This window comes from Vanacampus margaritifer, chromosome 17 (genome assembly GCF_051991255.1).
Source record: "Vanacampus margaritifer isolate UIUO_Vmar chromosome 17, RoL_Vmar_1.0, whole genome shotgun sequence".
In the NCBI taxonomy this organism is placed as follows: domain Eukaryota; kingdom Metazoa; phylum Chordata; class Actinopteri; order Syngnathiformes; family Syngnathidae; genus Vanacampus; species Vanacampus margaritifer.
This window is the reverse complement of record NC_135448.1, coordinates 13,560,048-13,582,461: the sequence shown is the minus strand read 5'-3', so window position 1 is coordinate 13,582,461 and position 22,414 is coordinate 13,560,048. Positions and strand designations below refer to the sequence as shown.

The 22,414-nt window shown below is 38.0% G+C and overlaps 1 protein-coding gene across 4 annotated transcripts in view; it reads right to left on the bottom strand.

Moving 5' to 3' along the window:
* The window catches only part of trappc9 (trafficking protein particle complex subunit 9), a 147,476-nt gene that overhangs the window by 93,576 nt on the left and 31,486 nt on the right, over positions 1-22,414 (bottom strand). For all 4 annotated transcript variants that reach the window (XM_077548871.1, XM_077548872.1, XM_077548869.1 and 1 more), the window contains 5 exons: positions 19,560-19,686; positions 17,893-18,025; positions 15,751-15,914; positions 10,656-10,808; positions 1,367-1,485 (listed from right to left, as the gene is read on the bottom strand). In XM_077548871.1, coding sequence (XP_077404997.1) covers positions 1,367-1,485; positions 10,656-10,808; positions 15,751-15,914; positions 17,893-18,025; positions 19,560-19,686 — 696 coding nt within the window. The remainder of the gene's footprint in view (positions 1-1,366; positions 1,486-10,655; positions 10,809-15,750; positions 15,915-17,892; positions 18,026-19,559; positions 19,687-22,414) is intronic.

The following is a 22,414-nucleotide window of genomic DNA, read 5'->3' as shown; positions in this document are numbered from 1 at the left end:
AGAGAAAAAAAAAAAAATCAAGATGTCGGGGAACTTCTTCAAATTGTAAAATATATATATATATATATATCCATTTTTTATGAAATAAACTCAAAGATCTAAAACTTCTCCCACATACACAATATTACCATTTCGCTCAAATATTGTTCACAAACCAGTCTAAATCTGTGATAGTGAGCACGTCTCCTTTGCCGAGATAATCCATCCCCACCTCACAGGTGTGACATATCAAGATGCCGATTAGACACCACGAGTCAGTGAGAGTCGGGTTTTCTGGGGGTAAAATTTCAGAATGAACCTAAAATGAACCGTGAACGGAATATGACCGTCTTGAATCTTTTGCATATGTATGAAGGTGTGACTTGCGACCTGTAAGTCATTTGTTGTGAACTCATTGGCACAAACCTGCGACCTTGTACAAAAATAAAAGTGCTCACATTTACCGTTAGCAGTAACACGTCATTATGAAGTGAAATTTTCTGAGGTAACAACAGGTCAGTATGAGTCTGGGGGAGGTGTGCCCAAGATTTTTATTTTTTTTTTTACAAAAACATTAATTAACAATTATTAGGTGAATGGTATGGGATTTTTTAATAGGTTTTAGGTGAACTAATGAATACACTCGCATGCACGCACATACACATACAAAAAAAAAAAAAAAAGGAGAGCAATGATGATGACATGTCAAATCGGTAAAATTACCGAATGAACAATACTGAGCTCTCCAGAAAAAAAAAAAAAAAGACAAAAAAAAATAAATTATTAGAAGCTACTAAGTCATGCAAACAAGTAAATCATTTTATGTTAACCTAAAACACAAACAGTGCATCGACTCCTCACGATGCAAGAGCAAGCAATCTTGGTGAGCTCAAGCCAACAATACCGACTGAAACCTTGTATGAGAGCATCTGAGTGTCATGTTCTGTTCTGCTCTGAAGAGAGGAAAATACACTCTTTTTTTTTTTTTTTTTTTTTTTTTTTTTTCAGGGCAAGCCACCAAAATTGCAGTTGTCAAGACTGCGGGTGACCCGCAGCAGGTAGACGTGTCCCTTCTCTTCCCTTCTGACATCCAGAAAATCATCCCCGGTGTAGATCACATCACTTCAGTTAATTGCCATTCTATCCCGGCCTGTCCAACTCTGCCACTTTCCCTCTCCTGTCACACACTGTACCCCCCCTTTTGCACTTTGCCTGAACTCGGTTTATCTGCAGACACAACGTGGTCTATTTATGGGTAAATGCAACCCGCTGCAGCTTGGTGGCATGTATTGCTCCGGTTGTAAAATAGACGTTTAAAAGAGAACGACTGCTGTCATCCTTTTTACGGATCTGTGCGTTTCACAAAAGGCTTGCGTGGTGTATTTACCTTAATGTGACTGTACTCCCCCTTGCCGGACTCGCCGCTGACAGATTTGCTCTCGGGCCTGGGCTTGAGGACTTGACGCAAAGGACTGGAGATTGGCAGGCCTGTCACACTGATTCCATCTGAAAATTCCAAAAAAAAAAGGAAAGGAAGAAAAAAAAAAAAAGCAACGCGGCGTCAGCGAAAGTAGCAAGGTTATTTGTAATCGGAGGCAAGCGGAGCATTCGCAAAGTTAAATATCAGCAGTGCGAGAGAATTTTTGCGGTTCATTGTTTGAGTATCCTTGATTAGCGTGCGCACTTTTGACCTGTGCAAATCTTTGCTTTCCTCAAAATTACCAGACGACCTTGTTGCATTTGTTTAATTGTGTAAATTTGACGGCGACCTTGAGTCCAAGTGCAGACAACGGGAGCAGCTGTAATACTATGGCTGCTGCTTTCAATGCGCTCGATGGTCAAAAGAACCCCGAGCCTACAGTCTCACGTAGCAATGCGCCCGTGACGTCAGCGGCGCACAGCGCTTTGCTGTTTCCCCCCCCCCAGGGAGGAGGAAACAAAGCGACTTGGCTTTGTGGGCAAATAGGCTTTGGATGAATTAGAATAAGCACAGCTTGGTGAAACGGAACCAATTGGAAGTTGTTTTGTTTTTTTCTCACGTTCTCAGAGTGATAATTAAAGCATAACTGCTAGATTTAGATGGAACTAAATTTACCATGACTGCATAAACACCTAAGTTTGCAATGCAACGCGGTAATGTGAACCAGATTGATGGAAGACGCTGAGATAGGAGTTAGAAATAGCAGCAACACATCTCCTGTTTCTTTATTTAATCTGGCACCTGCGCTTGAGTTGTTTATTTACAGTGGATATATAAAAGTCGACACGGGCGGAGCTTTCTGACGAGAGACCACGATAGTGAAGCTTTTCTACCTTTTAATGTTAACTATAACATGAACAATTCTACTATGCACGAAAGTAAAATATGTTAAGTAAAAAAACATTTAAAATGCATGTTGGACCTTCTCGAACGGCCGCCCCATCGGGAACACACACAGAACACAACCCGGCGTGTACCTAATGTTTTGGCCAGTATGGCCGCCCCATTGAGGAGGCCTACACACGTGAATATGGGGTGTATCTATAATATTTTGGACACATCATTAGAAGATGAACAGTTTAAGGGCTTGAACCGGTCAAAATATGTGGAAATAGAGGAAAGTAAAAAAAATAATAAAAAAAGTCATAAATTTATTTATGGGTATTTTAATGGTGGGATTTTTTGGTGAATTGGACAAATAGAAACCATTTGAATCTGTTGATTGTGCGTTTGGGAATTAATAGTCCATTTCTGGTGGAAATATAAATATTTTTGTGAAAATTTTGAATTTTTGGCATGTGAATACTAGTAGCCCTGAATAGAGTGAATTTTTGTAGCGTATTGAAAATTGTGTAAATACATGTTGAACAGAGATGAGTAAATTACAGTGAAATATGTGACTTTTTTTGGTATGTGTGAATTTTGAACGTTTTGAATTTTAACTCTTTGACTGCCAGACGTTTTCAGAAAAGGGATGCCGTGGGTGCCAGCCGATTTAAGCATTTTTGACTGATCTTTCAAGGTTCACAGAAAATTATGTGTTTGGACTATGGAAACACACATACTACCAAATGAAAGATTGGATTCTCATCTTTCATCAGAAAAAAAAGTTTGTTTCTACCGTATTCCGTTTTTCAGTAATCAACAATAGAAAATGGTTAGTTTCATCTCTGTTTTGAAAAAAAACGTCTTTTAACGTCTTTGGCACTCCTCCATAGGATTTTACTAAACGTTATTTAACGTTTTTGGCAGTCAAAGAGTTAATTGGAATGATGTAAATGTGTAATGTTGAAAGTGCCTTTGGGAATGAATAGGGATTTTTGGGGGGGTAGAAATTTTTTGAATTTTGAAAAAACGGTTCTTTTTATGAATGGAAAAAAATTTGTACCGCCCCCATGGCATGTATATATATATATATATATATATATAGAACATGTTGAAATTGGAATGATGTGAATCCAATGAATTATGTAGAAGTAGATCCATGTCAAAAAAGTGGAAGGAATAATATTCTGTTGAAGAATAATAAAGAATAGGAATAACAACTAAATAAAAAAAAGAAGTGTATATTGATTTTTGAAACACCCTATATAAGATTTCAAAACAACTTTCATTGAAGCTGTGTGGCCTCAACTTCCTGTTGTCGCCGGTTGAAGCATTACCCAATTCACCCGATCCCGTCAAGGCCCGGCCGGAGTATAACAAGCAATAACACAGACACTTTCACGCTTTGCGGTGTGTAGCCTGTTCAAGGAAGCACACATGACTCTCCGTGTCCCATGCCATGTGAGTAATGGATGGCCAGATTAACGGTGGCGCGTTCGTAATAACCGCCTTGGTTGCACCCCGCTTCCGATCCGTATCAGTCTTGTTCTGGGGAATTGTGTGAGCTCAGCATTTGTATAGAAGGCAGCTTGTGCTTAGTGCAGAGTAGAAATAAAGCAGCACTGTTCTACTATTGAGAAATACAACGCACCCCGCAGGGCTACGTTCCAGACACAACTACAATATGTAACTAGATGTGCAATTTGTGTAGAAATATTTGAATTCATAAGGAATGCTTGTGAAATGCGTCATTATAATAATATGAAATTACATTTAATATGCTGTAATGGATGTTAAAGCAACACTAAGGAACTTCCGGTTTACGTTGATTATGGCGGCGCCATATAGACAAAAGTGGTAATGTTATACCTGAAGGAAGACCACATTTCCCATGAGGACAAGCGCATTGTGTCGTTTTTTTTAGCTCACGCCGGCGAGTGAAAGCTGGGCCAATGTTGATCCTTGGTTTTATCTGGGTAGCTTTCATTTTTCTTTTTAGTTTCCTCAGACAAAACTTTTCAGTTGTTTTGCAGCTTCTGTCAGGAAAGCGGTCATTGTGACATTCAAATTGACTTCCGTCTTTGTAACGAATGGGGAAAGGGGGAAGTGACGTATGCCATAAAGTAGTCAGCACATTTGTAGGTTTTTTTTTTTGTGGCAGTGTTCTTACCCAACCTCCTCATAGTTGCTTAGTGCCTGTAAAAATGATACAGACCCCCTCAGGCCATGGCAAAGGTACAATTCAACTAATTTTAAGTCAATGTCTCATCAGAAGAGTTATGGAAATATTTTATTAAGGTTGAAAAGTTCCTTAGTGCTACTTTAAATGATTGGACAACGATTATTATACGAAATTCTGCCCGAAAAAGGATTCGAACCCTGGTCTCTCATGCGCCTGTCTTTTGCTTTAACCACAGCCCACTGGACTATTGTTGACTTTGAAAAATCTGTGACATAGGATGTAATTGTTGTATTTAATAATTCAGTATAATCCTGAAGGCTGTTATTGAATTTGCTGAATGTCACGGCGAATGAGTGAATTTTGTCATCAAAAATGATGGAATAAATAATACTGAAAATAAATAATAGTGTGAAATGACATTAAATATAATGGATGTTATGATTATTAAATGAAATTGAACTTGGACTCAAATTTAAAATATGAACCCGATCTCCCCATAAATTGAGCTACAAACTTGGTCATGGGACGATTTAAACCAAAGGTACGTTCAAGAAATAAATCTCCGATGGGGCGGGATCCAAGATATATACGCTGGGGCGAGGAGCTGTGGACATTTTTGGGGGACGCTAGCAACAATAACCCATCAGCAGGAGTGTGAGATTGCAGTTGCTGCCAGCAGTAAAGTTTTGTAAGTAAGATGTAAAGACAAAGACAAGTCCATCTAGCAGTGTATGGTGTGGATGCTTATTTACTGCGGCGGAAGGTGCACCCGAGGGTGGAGCTGCCGTCCCCGCACCTCCACGTGGACCATCAGCACATCAATGAGGGGCTCCAGCGCTGTCATTAGGTCCGACACTCATAGCATTTAACATGATAAAGCTCCCGGCGGGTCAAGGCCCATTTGCCGCGAGTGATGACATCACTCCCGTCGGGTCTTGAGTTATGATGTTGTCGTTTCAAGGCGCGGCCAAAGTGAGGGATAAACTCATTTGGGGATATATTGGCGAGGCTCAGCCTGCGTCGAATGTTCTATCCTGACTGTGTTCTTTGTCTAATGTGGCCCCCGTCTGCCTCGGCTGAAAAAGGACATCAGGTATACCGGGCCAAAAAAAAAAACCAGATCAGGCAGATCAATTAACCTCCTCCATATGTGCATACAAATAGAAGAGTATGATTAGTTACCAGTCTCGATATAGCGCGACAATCAGTCATTTCAGCTCTCCTTCCCGACTATAAATAAGCGCTAATGTTAACACGATGCGGCCGTGACGCACAGAAGCTCGACACGTGAGCCGCAAGCTGGAGCTGATGGGCCCCCACAGGGGGATGTGGATCAAGCATTGCCAATCAATTCATTAATAGTGATTAAGCCCAATCATGGCAATTTAACTCATCTACAAGGGCATACACATTTTGCATAGTGTGTCTTGGTCGCTGAGCAGCTGTTAAATGAAATGAATAACGTTGAAAGCGGATTTCCATTGGGCAGATACGCGACCTTACTTCTATTGAGGACCAAAATTTTAAATGAATAAATGACTGAATAAATGAATGAATGAATGAATAAAAGTGAAAATAAAAACGGATATAAAAAATATAATTCAAAAGTTAAATTAAAAAAAATATATATATGAATGGAAATATAAACAAAAAAATAAATACAAGTAAAATAAAAAAACAAGATTCTAAAAATGTAAATAAATATAAGAATATATGTCGAAATAAATACAAAAATAAATATATGAATAGAATTAAATAATAATCAATAAATAAATGCTCTAACATGTATTTATGTCATGCTGCAGATGCTGTCAGGTCGAAATCTTATTCAAATGATATTTAATTCTATTTATATATTTATTTTTGTATTTATTTCGACATGTATTTGTAAAATGTATTTAAATTTTTTGAATCTCGTTATTTATTTATTTTTTACTTTTATTTATTTATTTAGGGATATACTGTATATATATTGTTGTTTTTAATTCCATTTGTATTTATTTTTTGTATTTAATTTTTAAATTATTTTTTTTATATCCATTTGTATTTTCCCTTTATTTCAATTATTTATGTAGTCCTTTATTTTGGCCGTTTTTGGTCCTCCATTTACTTCAAGGTATCAGTACTTGTGACGGTTATGTTATGATCAGGAAAACTCAAAATTGCCATTAATTTCATAAAAAAATTATGTTAAAATTCTACAGTATATTGTGATGTCGTCATCTTTGTCTTTTACATTTGCAGTCTATGGTCCCCTTGTTGCAGACAAAACGGCTTTACGCAAGTATAATGGAGCCATATGACGTCCAAGCCACCTATGCTTGAAAGGGATTAACAGTGTTTAGTTTTGACTGAAAACAAATTTAATCAAGGCGATAGCGTTAACTTTGGAATATGAATGAACGTCTGTTGCATTGGCGTGAGCCAAGCAAGGTCCCACAATGCCGTTTGACTGCCAGGCAAATCTCTCAGCATTTCATGGCAGACTGGAGGATTTTTTTCCTTTTCTTTTTTCTTTTATATCTGGTGTGTGTGATGACATTCACACACCGGTGCACTGCTGGTGGTGCATTTTATTTCACCAGGCAATGATTGGTTTGGCTAGACCTCATGGGAGTTGGGGGGGGCATGCATGCAGAGTCAGTGTTGCCAGTGGTTTTGAATGCAACATACAGGAAGATGTCATCACCAACGATAATTGAAAATGTTTCTTTTATAGTATACAGGCAAGTCCGGGCAGCATTGAATAGAACACAGCTATCAGCTGTTTGCAATTCCGACTTGCGGTAATATATCTCACCACCTTTTACTCATTATTGTCTAAAAAAAAAAAAAAACACGCTTTCAATCTTGAGGCAACGTAATGCTGCACAGCTCCCACATTGTGGGGATTGGTGCACTGTATTAAAAAAAATTAATACAAATTGAGTCAAAAAATAGACAGATCCACTACTTGGGTCAAAATGATCCAAATTTCAGAAAAAAAATTGCAACGTTTTGTATAAAATAATCCCAAAAATTGGGTGATTTTGAATAAAACAACCCCAAAAATGGTGTCGTTTTTGCACAAAACAACCCAAAAAAATTGGGTCATTTGTTGTGGTGATCGGATCAGCCAAAAAATACAGTGTGTATATATATATATATATATATATATATATATAGATATAGATATAGATAGAGAGAGAGAGAGAGAGAGAGAGAGAGAGAGAGAGAGAGAGAGAGAGAGAGAGAGAGAGAGAGAGAGAGAGAGAGAGAGAGAGAGAGAGAGAGAGAGAGAGAGAGAGAGAGAGAGAGATCCGAACCGACCACGTTATCAATGATATCAATACAGGGTAAGCAAGTGAGGCATTCTTTTGTTTTTCTTGCTATCACATTGTTGAACAGTGAAGCCTAAATCAAACCTTTTGAAAACATTTATTCATAAATTTGTGCTTCAATGAAGGTCAAAATTGAAATCTAATCTATTTTTATAGTAGTGCCTCGCCAGTCATGAACCTCACCGTTGTAATATGAAGCAACAGTTAAGGGCTGGTTTGTTAAAATTCCGCCCGAGCATTAATAACGCCGTTTCATGACATGTCAGGTCAACAGCATCAAATGTGTTGACTGAAAATTGCGTCGCCATAACAACAGCATTCAGAGCCTCTTACTCGGGCAGTGCCACGCCTTATCTCCTTTATTCAGGGCCTCGATTATTGCTCGGCTAATTAAAAACAGTGCAGCGGTATCGTTGAAATGACCTCATGAAGAGAGATAAACACAAAAGTTGCTGTACGTGTTTACTCTGTCAGTCATCCGCGTCTGCAAAACACACACGCACACATGCACTCACGAGCAGAAATCGGTGTGGTGCAGGCGTCGGTCCATATGGGTCCCCTCGTTAATATTTATCAGAGCGAGAGGTTCAACAGTCGCGAGGAGGAAAAGAAAGCTTGAGCTTCAACTTTGGGGGAAAAAAAAAAAAAAAAAAAAAACGATGGAAAGGAAGGAACACAATGAGTGAGCTCACAGGTAGAGAAGAAGGTCACTTTTTTTTTCCCCCCCTCTCTCCAAATTTGGAATACAAATGAGAGGAGAGGAAGTCAGAATATGGGGCGCGAAATAAAAGTATCGAGACCTTAAAGACCTCGCTCCTGTTACGCCGAATGTGAAATAAGGCAGCCTGATCCTCGTTAGGGGTGAAGGAAAATGCAACCGGCGCTCTTCGCCAGGTTCAGACAATGAGGGCTATTCGTAATTGAAAAGTCAATTCTCGACATACATTGCCACAAATTGGCTTCAACTAAAACTATAGCATCAAGAAGCATGCATGGAAGAAAAAAAAATGAAAAAAAAAACTGTTTTAAAAAGAAGCATGCATGGCAAGCTTCTCTTATATAAAATAAAGAAAAAAAGAAAAAAAACTTTGAATTTGAAACAAATTAACTCTTTGACTGCCAAAAACGTTAAATAACGTTTAGTAAAACCCTAGGGAGGAGTGCCAAAGACGTTAAAAGACGTTTGTTTCAAAACAGAGGTGAAACTAACCATTTTCTCTTGTTGATTACTAAAAAACGGAATAAGGTAGAAACAAACTTTTTTTTCTGATGAAAGATGAGAGTCCAATCTTTCATTTGCTAGTACGTGTGTTTCCATAGTCCAAACACATTATTTTCTGTGGACCTTGAAAGATCAGTCAAAATGCTTAAATCGGCTGGCACCCACGGCATCCCTTTTCTCAAAACGTCTGGCAGTTAAAGAGTTAAAGGAGAATTACATGATGTGCATTTACAGGATTCGTGCAGGTATCATCAAACCTAATTTAATGTTTTCTAATGCAACTTAAAACTAATTTAATGCTCACGCCGTACGACATCATCTTATTAGAATTTTTAATCGTAATTTATCGCATGATTTCCATAGCTAACTCATTATATATCTATTTTAAATTTACAGTAACATTTTTCAAGTTTCTCATATTCTTGTTAATTAACATAAAAGTGGACAAATATGGCTACCAAATACAAATGCGGTAATGGGTCATTGTTACAATAATTTCATAGAAAGTAATTCATGGATTTACAGCTACGGTTAAAAAGACAACATTTAAGCACTTTTCTGCCACTAAGTGGCATTAATGTTTCATGTTGGATGTTGGTAAAAGGAACACTACATTTTTCTCTTCAAATTCAGATCAATTGGTATTTGTAACATGAAGCAACTCATGCACTCCAGGCCATTTTGTTCATTGTAAATTACAAGTCACCAGTCCCCACAACTACATATATTTTTATCACACTTATTATTGCTAAATTGCACAACATTGTATGTACCGGTAACATAAAGCATGAAGAACAATTGTATTTAAATTTGTAATGCTTCTCGACATCACATTTAATGCCTCTCAATGCCATTTAAAATTTCATTTAATAAATTAAAATGCTTTTTAACTCATTCACTTCCAGCCATTTTCACTGAAGCAACCCCCTTCGCTCCCGGCTGTTTTACTGATTTTGCAAGGCCCGCAGAATATTGTGTTCTATTGCTATAAAAACGTGGAACCTACCAAAAGAAAGATTATAATAAAGATCTTTCATCAGGGAAAAAAGTATATTTGTATCTGTTTCCGTTTTGCAGCAATTAGCATTAGAATATAGCTAAGTTTAATAGTTATTCACATTCCTGTTGAAAGCACTGGCAAAAAGAGCTTGTTGCAACATGGCCCTGGTTGATCTCTTATACTCGGCAGCCACCTGCTGGTCCTTTTTTGTAACAACTACCATTGCTTTAAGCGAGCTCTTCAGGTCAGAAGCTGCATCAAAGCCCTCTGTATGCTCTTGCATAAAAAATAAAAAAACATTAAAAAACGTATAAATACGTTTTTTGGGAGTGAGTGAGTTAATGATCTGTGGAAACCCTGATTTAACCAAACCGCAAAACATAGGAAATTCTACTTAATGCTAACAGGCAATGCAAAAGCCTTAAGATGATTTAAAAAAAAAAGGAGAGCAATGATGATGACATGTCAAATCGTTAAAATTACCGAATGAACAATACTGAGCTCTCCAGAAAAAAAAAAAAAAAGAACATAGCATCAATGTTGCAGTAAAATAACCCTTTAAAAAAATGGAAATGTGAAAATAGTGTAGATAAACATATTGACCAACAGTTTAACAAAACTCACAAGCATATATTCTTTATCCTTACCATCATTAAGGTCCTGTAACAAGTTCTCCTGGCCAGAGAAGTCCAGTTTGACGTTAATGTCGACTTTGAGCGTAACAGCCTGGCCGGGCTTGAGAGGCATGTGGGACGCAACCTCCTCCAGGTCCCAACTCAAAAAATCCCCAAACACTTTCTCTGCACAGATAAAGGAAATTCAAAATGATTAGATTAAGATGACATTTTTATATATTGCGGCTTTTAACCAATCGCGTGTGAACCTGGAACACACCGTGGTGGTATGATGGGGTAAACACTGTACTTTTTTTACACTTGCCGTCCAGAATAGATTGGGCTAAACAGAAGAAATGCATTGTGACAGGAGGCTGGTAGTATAATTTGTGTTGGGGTTTTTTTTTGCCTTCAGGGATAAAAAGCCGCTGATTGGCCGGGTGCGCTCTCGCCGTCTGCAGCTCGACGCCAGGCTCTAATTTACGCCGGCAACGAATGACTCAGCTGCATCCACTTGAGGCACCCCCCCCCCCTCCCCGAGCGTCGAATGAATGATGCATCACCTGAATAAAGCATGTGTTCATTGCGCGCAGGTGAGACACTCCCGCTCCTCGGGATGGGAGCAACAGGCAGGCGAATTTTAAAGCCCGGTCACAATCGTGAGCTATGCATGCGCGGCGCTAATTCTTTTTAATAGGGATTGCATTTTTTATGAATAACACCCGGCTTTACATATTCATCAACTGTGTGAATTAAAGAGAGAAAGGAGATGAGAGAGCAGAGAGAGAGAAATATGACCGCCAAGTCAGTCACTTGATGACGTTATTGTGACTCCACTAAAGCACTCAAAGGAAATGGCAGAGAGAGTGACTTCTGTTTTTTTTTTGTTTTTTTTATAAATTTACAGCCAAAGAGTGTAACAAAAACGTTTTGAACCGGAAATTCATTTTTTTATGTGAAAGATGTGATTATATTGAATTAAACCAAATCGTTCCACTTAGAAATATATCGAGAGGTGAACTAATGAATACACACTCACACGCACATACATATACTCACCCACATAAAAAAAAAATAACAATAATAAAAAAAAAAATTAAAAAGAGAGCAATGATGATGACATGTCAAATCGCTAAAATTACCGAATTAACAATACTGTTCATACATCGAATCGTCTTTTATTGGGAAGAAATACAGTATCTCTTAAATGTACGTAACAAAAAAGTCATTGCATCCTACCCTCTTGAACGGAGCCGTACCATATTGTATCGAAACGTACCCAGCCGGTACAAATTTAAAAAAAAATAAATACGATATAATCAACATGTTCTTGCTTTTTTAATATTTATTATGTTGAGTTTTATCCACTTAAATGACCAATTATGATTGACCTTTTTACGGCGCAGCACACATTTCTTGTTTCTTTTGTGTCGCGTTACATCCTTATTTAAGGAACGGCTTGAATAATATACAAAGTCCAGAACTAAACAAAGTCATGTCAATTGTTTAGTTATATTTTAAACTGCAAAAAAAAAACATATTTGAATAAGCTATTCATGTGCAGTAAGGAAGATTATGTTCACACTTTCCTTTTTTTTTTTTTTCTTTGGTCCTTCCTCGGGTCTCCTGGCGGCCTCACGACTCTGGCTGGAAGTGTTCGGTTTAGGTGAACGGTAGGGGATTTTTTAATAGGTTTTAGGTGAACTAATGAATACACACACACACTCACACGCACGCACACAAAAAAATAAAAAATAAAATAAAGAAAAAAGTCAAATGTCAAATCGGTAAAATTACCAAATGAACAATACTGAGCTCTCCAGAGAGAGAGAAAAAAAAAGTAAAGAAGATTATGTTAACGTCAAAATGTACTTTGTTGAAATGCCATTAACTCTTTGACTGCCAAAAACGTTAAATAACGTTTAGTAATATCCTATGGAGGAGTGCCAAAGACGTTAAAAGACGTTTTTTTTTTTCAAAACAGAGGTGAAACTAACCATTTTTTATTGTTGATTACTGAAAAACGGAATAAGGTAGAAACAAACTTTTTTTTCTGATGAAAGATGAGAGTCCAATCTTTCATTTTTGTGTTTCCATAGTCTAAACACATAATTTTCTGTGGACCTTGAAAGATCAGTCAAAATGCTTAAAATCGGCTGGCACCCACGGTATCCCTTTTCTGAAAACGTCTGGCAGTCAAAGAGTTAAGCATGTTTGTTACAACAAATTTTCACATTTTCAACATGAGCGGCGAATGCTTGCTAACGTAGCGAATTTGGGGTTTTCCCCAGGATTCGTAAAATGTTGCGAAAGGTTGCCAAGATGTTTGTAGAGAGCAACAATCATGTTCAAAACTAAAACCTTTGCATCCTTTTACAACATTTTACGAATCCTGAGGAAAACCCAAAATTCAGCGAGAAACAAGCTTTATCGGCTTACAGATTGTCAAAATACCAAATATCGGTGCAGATAATCGACTCGACCGATAAAAAAGTAACTACACATTATATTTTGTTAAAAGCTTAAATAATACTGTACATGTATGTTTTTTCAGGAACTGATCCTGTTTATTAGCGTAAATTATACAACGGATTCGAGGACTGACGGGGGAAAAAAAACACTTATCGTACCCTGTTTGACAAAAGGTCGCGATAGCATTAAATTTTTTTTAGACTCACATTAATGTTAACGCTTCATTGAATTGTCAAAAGCGGGCGTTTAATTTGTCAGCTTCAATGTTGGCAAATTTCTTTTCTCCTCCGAGTCGAGAGGAGCCCGCCTCGCACCGGGGGTGGCGCGTGCTGCGGGAACACAAATCTTTTCGTCCCTCCGTGTCTTCCCATTGTGACTCACGCATCTTTTATTCATTGGGCGCTCGCTGAGAATTCAGAATTGTGCAGAGGGAGAGAAGAAACTCCAATGAAACCAGTCCAGGCTGGTTCGGTTTGGGGGGTGAAGGCCACCGATGATGCAGCCCCGTCGCCATGGTGCTGACTTGTGACACCGTGGCCTATACACCTGACCTTTAATTTGTCACCCCTGACAAATTTGCTTCCTCCATCAGAAAGCCAAATAAAATGAGGCTATTATTATATTTTTGAGCAAAGTTTATGACTTCATAATGCTGCTTGTAATGCAAAAAACGTTTGTTATTTTCACCAGTTATCAGCACTTTCTCTGGTTCCAATTAAAAACAACACTCACAGGAAGCATTTCAAAATAAAGTGTGTGTGGGGCGGTTGAAAATATTTCATTTAAAGAGAACTAGAAAAAAAAGACAAATATCCACATGAATCTGCTCTGACATTAACTCTTTGACTGCCAAAAACGTTAAATAACGTTTAGTAAAATCCTATGGATGAGTGCCAAAGACGTTAAAAGACGTTTTTTTTTTTTTTTTTTTTTTCAAAACTGAGGTGAAACTAACCATTTTCTATTGTTGATTACTGAAAAACGGAATAAGGTAGAAACAAACTTTTTTTTTCTGATGAAAGATGAGAGTCCAATCTTTCATTTGGTAGTATGTGTGTTTCCATAGTCCAAACACATAATTTTCTGTGGACCTTGAAAGATCAGTCAAAAATGCTTAAATCGGCTGGCACCCACGGCATCCCTTTTCTGAAAACGTCTGGCAGTCAAAGAGTTAAAATAGCCTTCAAAACGTTTCACTTTACGTCTTTAATTGCTTGAAAGGGGATCTTTTCTTTAGTAAAGGATGGGGGAAAGTAGCCTAAAATAGTAGACATCATGATATAAACCTGAGAAAAAAAAATCTATTTTACAGTTAAGGTCACATTAAACCATTTGTAACAAACTAAAGGACTGCAGCTCCCCTTGCCTCATAAAATAACGATGACAGTCGTTTATAGCAGGCAAGGACAGTGTGAACCGCATCAATGGCGATACGCCACATCACCTGCGCAAGTTTAAACGGGTTGCTTCTAAAAATAGCGCCTTTTTTTTTTCCACACCGACTTAGAAGTAAAGCGCGGGGGGGGGGGGGGGCAGACTCAAAGTCAGACTGCAAAATAATGACGAGTGACCGCAATGATGTGAGAGACACTGGCACGTGTCCGACACGAGACAGGCCAGGAAGAAAGGCATAAACACAGTAATAACAGCAATATTTTTTATAAATAACATTTAAAAACAAAAAAAAACAATCACAGGTTATTTAAAAAAATAACCTACATATCCCAATGCAGCATATTTCCTCAACCTTGCATGAAATGAATTTTAATTTTCTATTCTTCTAATTTCTAATCATAAAACAGTCAAAAGATAGTCTGCGTACCGATACCTTAAAATAAGGCCAGGTATCGGCCCTGGTATCGGTAGTCGCCCATCCCTAGAAAAGATATGTTTATATACTTTTACTAGTTACCCATTGGCTGTTTTTTCCCACCAAATAATATCCCCAAACTCGACCATTTTAAAATGCTGTCAATAATTTCACAAAAGTATTTTTTATTTTAATTTTTTTACAGATGCAGCTGATTTCATATTACCGGTAATAGAATTGATTAAAATAATATGTTCTTATCAATCATTTGAAAATTTTGAAAAATACATTTAAAAAACTAAAAATGATATAATATATTGGAAAGTGCAAAATATTGCTGTTGACATGAAATATTATAAATGTGAAACTATAAATACAATATAAATAATATATATTTGAGAGCAAAATTAAGATAATAATAATAATTATTATTATCATGATTATTATAAGTATTTCAAATTTATAAATCTATATAATTATTATAAATTAATAAATGCTGGCGACACTTGCAATGTTTGAAAATGGACCCGTTTGATGGGATTTTATTAAATCAAAACAGCTTTTTATTGCATATTATTGACATATTTAAAAATAATAAATATTCTATTATAAATCAAATCTTAAAATTTGTATTTGTATGGCAACATCATTTTGTACTCTAGTAAAAAAAATGTGTCCAATAAATGACATTTATGAGACCACGATGCCAGACAACAGAACTATCAAATACACATAATTGAATTTGAATTATTTTTTTTATTTTTTTACATGCAGACATTCCAGATCTACTTACCTGAATAAACTGACACAACATAAATTCAACAACAAAAAGCTCTGGCTACACACCTTTGGCGGTGACGATCTTGGAAGTGAGCTCCAGGCTCTCGATGTCCTCGGACCCGATGTTCTCCAAGGTGATGGTCATCTGCTGGCCCTCGCCGTTGAAAAGCTGCACCGACACAGTGCTGGAACGTTCTTCTTTGGACATGGGCGGAGGTGTGTGGGCCGACCTAAGTGGAGATAAAGACAAGATTTACCAATAATACTACTAATAATAATATTTAAAATGTTCTATACAAAATAAATGAATACAACAATTTTGTATTGGACTTTCCTGTTGCAGAGAAAAAACATGAGAGCGCTGAATGCCGAGGAGCCTCCTCTGATGTCAAAACTGAAGGTCTATCAGAGGACCCCGCGGACCACCTATTACATTTGTATTCTCTTTGCCGCGTGCCTCTGCTACGGCACTCTCGGAATCCGAAAAAGAACAAAAAGATCCTCCACATCAAAAGTGCTGTACTTGAAGGCGTGAGGGTTTTTTTTTGCGGCTGTTGTGCTTTCACCGCGATCAGACCGCTTGTTTACTTGCGGTAAATTCAATTAATTCCCCTCTCTCATGTTGCTCGCATGGGAAGCCTGCGAGTTGCACCGGTAAACAAAATGAGATGGCTTTTGTAAATCCACAGTGGCAAAATTTGTCCTTGCCGGAATCCCTGCTAATTTGTGGGAGTTCCATTGAACTAAGTTTAAAAAAAGACATCGTGACAAAGATACAGAATTTTCAGTCAACATTTTGGTGATGATCAAGTCAGAGCAATGGTTCTCAAACTTTATACGACCTTGAAAAAAATACTTCCCTTTTCAAGTGCCACATTATTGACCAAGATGGAAATATATTTGCACAGCAGGCCTGAATGTTTATCAAAAATGTGGCAGAGATTTTAGTCATTTGTGATATCGTAATCTACTGTAAACTCTTCTTAAAGGCGAAATACTGTTAAAAGTTAAATATAAGTTGGAAAAAAATGTACTGTATTTGAAAAGTAAATAGTGATTCTTTCACATACCACTAGGGGGAGCCTGTGTGTCAACACATTTGGAGAATCAGTTTTAGTATGTTATACCATAATGCTAATTCTGCATGCTAATAGCCAGGAATAGAATTTGTGTTATTCTTTTCTTCTTACATTTCCTCAAATGTTTTTTTTTCCTCAACAAAAGAAAAAGCATTAACATACACATTTATGCTATGAATTATACATTAGTGTTAGACCGATTATCTGTGCCGATATTCAGCATTTTGACAAATCGGCACTACACAGAGTAACCATTTAACCCTAACCTGTTTTTATTTAACTTTCAAAGAGATGCGCAGCTGAACTTCTTTTTTGTTTGAAATTAAAACAAAGATGAGCTGAAAATGTAGCATTTCAGTTATTTTGAAATTTTGGAAAACTTTATTTAATTCAGAAAACAATGGTGAGCTATTTACTTGTTCGAGTTTTCGTTTTATTTTTTAGGAGATGCTCATGACCCTGAGAGCTTCTTGAACTGTTTGTTAGAATATATAAAAAAAAATGTCTGTTGTGTAAAAAATCAAATATGATAAAAAAAAATTTGAAAAATCACCATTTTGCAAATCTGAAAAAAATTTCAACAAAGATATGCTTAAAAACATTTTTGACACAGTTAAGAGTTGGGCGTTTGTATTTTACTTCACCAATATTTTCCCTTTAAGTTAAAGTGAATTTCGTTTCCAAAATCGGATATCTGGCTCCTTGACCACTAATAATCGGCAATCAGGGGAAAAACATGTCTGTCTATTGGTGTGGTGTTCCCGTTTTTTGTTTTTTTTTAGTTGGTGCATTGACGAGAGGTGGTGTGCCAACTCTGTCAAGATGCTAAAGGTGGGATGCGTGGCATTGGAAAAACAACAATACTCAAACAAAAAATTGTATTCATTTATGTATCCATAAAAAGGCAAAAACTACTAATTTCCATGAAACTTTGCGGACAAACGCTGCGCCTCAGGCCTTCGCCAAGGCTTAACTATAAACAGGGGGGGGTCAATAAAAATGAACTCATTTCTTCCCTGGCCTAATCCCCAGCCCTCAAAATGAATTAAGTAGCAAGATTTCTTAACAACATGACATCCTTGACAGAAATAATGGTTGTACAATGAAGTAATAAAAATGCTCCACTAACCGTGGTAGTGATGTACTGAGCTGAAGACGAGGAAGCGAGGGGATGACCTCAACCAGGCACCCGTCGGTCTTGACCCCGGGCAGACCCTCCAGTAGGCAATCGCTGGTTACGCCAAACACTGACGTGTGGTAGCCTTCGATGGAAAAATAGCACAATAATGGAAAGCATATGAGCATTTACTCAATTCTTGTCCTTCATAGCCTGCTTAACTCGTTCACTCGCAGCCATTTTCACTGAAGTAACCCCCTTCGCTCCCGGCTGTTTTACTAGATTTTGCTTTCATCGGGAAAAAAAAGTACATTTGTATCTGTTTCATCATTATTCACAAATCTGTTTAGAACTGTGGGTAAATTAGCTTTTGTCAACATGGCCCTGGCTGATCTCTTATACTCTGCTGCCACCTGCCTGCTGGCCGTCTTTTGTAATAACTACCATTGCTTTAAGCGACCTCTTCAGGTCAGAGGCTGCATCAATGCCTTCTGTATGCTCTTGCATTAAAAAAAAAAAACATATAAATATGTTTTGGGGAGTGAAGGACAAAGTATTAAAAAAAACTTAATTACACGTTTTTGGGTTTGAATTAGTTAAGCATCTAGTAGGACAACTTAAGTTACTCAGTAGGGATGATCCGAAAGCGAAATTGTATGCCTGTACTCATACTAGATGTCAACTTCCAATAGGAGGGGTCATTGTTAAAATAATTTCATAGAAAGCAATTCATGAATTTACAGCTACGGTTAAAAAGACAACATTTAAGCAATTTTCTGCCACTAAGTGGCATTAATGTTTCATGTTGGATGTTGGTAAAAGGAACACTACATTTTTCTTTTCAAATTCAGATCAATTGCTATTTGTAACATGAAGCAACTCATGCACTCCAGGCCATTTTGTTCATTGTAAATTACAAGTCACCAGTCCCCACAACTACATATATTTTTATCACACTTATTATTGCTAAATTGCACAACATTGTATGTACCGGTAACATAAAGTATGAACAACAATTGTATTTAAATTTGTAATGCTTCTCGACATCACATTTAATGCCTCTTAATGGCATTTAAAATTTCATTTAATGAATTAAAATGCTTTTTAACTCATTCACTTCCAGCCATTTTCACTGAAGCAACCCCCTTCGCTCCTGGCTGTTTTACTGATTTTGCAAGGCCCGCAGAACATTGTGTTCTATTGCTATAAAAACATGGAACCTACCAAAAGAAAGATTACAGTCTCTTCTTTCATCAGGAAAAAATATATATTTGTATAGGTTTCCGTTTTGCAGCAATTAGCATTAGAATATAGCTAAGTTTAATAGTTATTCACATTCCTGTTGAAAACACTGGCAAAAAGAGCTTGTTGCAACATGGCCCTGGCTGATCTCTTATACTCTGCTGCCACCTACCTGCTGGCCGTCTTTTTGTAATAACTACCATCAATGCCTTCTGTATGCTCTTGCATTTAAAAAAAAAAAAAAAACACAAAAAAAACCCATATAAATATGTTTTGGGGAGTGAAGGACAAAGTATTAAAAAAACATAATTACACGTTTTTGGGTTTGAATTAGTTAAGCATCCAGTAGGACAACTTAAGTTACTCAGTAGGGATGATCCGAAAGCGAAATTGTATGCCTGTACTCATACTAGATGTCAACTTCCAATAGGACTTACCGTTGACAGTGATGTTGCCAGAGGTTCGTGGGACGCCCACCAGGGTAACCGGGTAGAGGCCGGACTCTGCTGGCAGCGATAGCGCAGCAGGGAGGGATTCAAACTCGACTCCGGAGGTCAACAAACCCTAAGATCAAAATCCAATAGAGGAAGGGGTCAACGGACTGGGCATAAATGAGGGGACAAAATATTTCATCTTTTGAGGATTTACAAACAGTTGCTCTGAGGTTTCATTTGTTTTTTTTTGAGTCGCATGGCATTGCATGGAGCGGATTAGTTGGTCTCACAGGCTGGAAAATGCCCACCTGTGGTTTAACTACTCACAACAATTTCAAAAGGCAGTTTATTTTTTTCAACTAATGCGCCGCGGGAAATAATCCAATTTCTCTTAATTAGCCAAAATGTCATTAATTATTTACTACAAACAATGCAGCTTTCTGTTCTCTAAAAAAAGGAGCTGAATGGAAAAATGTATATATGCTTTTAAAAGTTCAGAGGTCACATTACGTTGATCAGATCAATTTATGAGTAGTGTATGTATGTGACCGATTTCAATTACCGAGTCCACAACTGACCAGACGAAGAAAGTTTTGATGAAAACTGACCAAATAGCCGTAGTTGGCATGACCCCGTCCGTTCCTGTGAGAGTTGGCTGCATCTATCAAGTTCCACATGCAGTGCTGATCCCAATTAGGACTGTTTGGCCTCGGCGGTGCTGCGCGCCCTTCCCGAGTGCCATTCAAGTTTACAAGCGTGCCGGTCGCTGTGAACTCATTACCATAACTGCGGGGAACGAGAGCAGCACGGGTTCCTTTTTTTTTTTTTTTTCGTTTTTTTTTGCCACTGTGTCTGGCTTTTTACGCACTGTCGGGACTGCACTAGCTAAAAATTGTACGCACGCTTCCACACCGCTCGCTTGACTGAATTAAATATTTGAGTGTACCCCCCCCCCCCCCCAATTTCTGTCAGTAATTAAGATTTATTAAAACACTCAGATTAATTTCATTTCAATCAAGTATTACATAACATGGATTTATTTGGGAGCCTCTGGGCGCCAAGGAAACACTTTCAAGCAGTGTTAATTTTGACAAGAAATTTTAATTGAGTTTTTGTTTTTTTGTTGTTTTTGAGAGCTCAGTATTCCTGAGTCAACATATCATCATCGCTCTTTTTTTTTTTTTTTTTTCCTGTTTTTGCATGTTGTGTTTGCGTGTGTGCCTGAGAGCGAGTTTGTGCTCTTCAATTCACCTGAAACCTGTTAAAAATCCCAAACCCTTCACCTTAACCGGATACTTCAGAGTCCCGCCAGAGTCGTGAAGTTGTCAGGTGACCAGAGGAAGGATCAAAGAAAAGAAAGTTGAAACCAATCAGACACCACCTACCACTTACCACCCACAGAGTTACAAAACCAGAATCTTTCATCAACCCCGGAAACATCTAAATTCCAACAAGATTAGGGACACCTCAAGAGACCAGAGGAAAGACTAAAGGAAGGAAGGAAGACTAGATGAAGCCGAGCGAGATCCACAAGCACCAGCCTCCACTGATTAAGCGACCAGTGGGAGAAGCAAATTTTTTGTTAGAATTTTAGTAGATGCTGGTGTGGTGGATCTGGCACGCATGAGAACCTACACCAAAGAGGGGAGTCGCCAACCTCAGCCCCCTCAGGACCCCCCAGGCCGAAGCAGCACCAGGGCACAAGCCCCCGGGCCCCGCGGGGGCCACTGGCTGCTGAGCCAACCCGAAGCCTCGCAAGAACGGGTCTGGACAAATTTGGTGATGAAAAATATGATAACGAAATTAGCTTTCAAGTGAGTTGAGGAGCTCCACTGAGACAAAAGTAGTCTTTTGCTGTCGTGTGGTAACTATAGACAATTATAAAACCTTTTGAGGGTTATTACTGGTAGATTTTTTTTTGCTATTCGTGGCATTCTTTCAATTGGTAGATTTCATGTAAAAATAGAGAACATAAAATTGAAAAATCAGTCAAAATGCTTTAACATCACTGGGAATGTATTTTGTTTAAATGTGTTTGAAGCAAGGTTAATCTTAAGACTTAAACTATATATATATATTTTTTTTTATCAAAAGTTTTTATATTGTCGTTCCATATCGCCGATTTACAATCAAATCTTGCGGATTTTCTTCTTATAAATTTGTTTCCTCATTTACCTATTGATGACATCAAGAGCAACTGGAGGGTTTAGTGTCTTACTCAAGGACACGTCGTCACGGTCACAAGGGTTGAGGATCGAACCCACAACCTTCGGTTTGGGAGACAACAACTCTACCACTGAGCCATGATACCCGGGAAATGACTTTTCTGCATCATTCCAGCATGTGAGTAAGCATTCCACTGACAAACGATAACCGCACACTGACTGGAACGCCCCCGCCCCCCACCCACCCCACCCCCGTGCACTGTGCAATCAAGCCCCCTTTGACTAAGCGCATTTACATTCCCAGCGCACGCTGCACGAGACAGACCGCGGTGACGCAACGACTGCATCAATCCGTAACGGCAGACGCTACCTCACGGAGGAAAAGATGAAGACGCTTTTTAAGGCACATTAGCGTAGACCGTCCTTGGTATAATGTTAGGTAAGGTACAAAAAAAAAAGTATCATCGCTAACCTGTTGGAAATCCTTCATTGTCATTCCGGCCTTGAAAAGGTGAATTATCTTTTTTTTTTTTCCTTTCTTTTTCTGGAGAGCTCAATATTGTTCATTCGGTAATTTTACCGATTTGACATGTCATCGTTTTTTTTTTTTTTTTTGTATGTGGGTGAGTATGTGTATGTGCGTGCGTGTGTGTGTGCGTGTGTATTCATTAGGTTAATTATCAGATCCGGGAA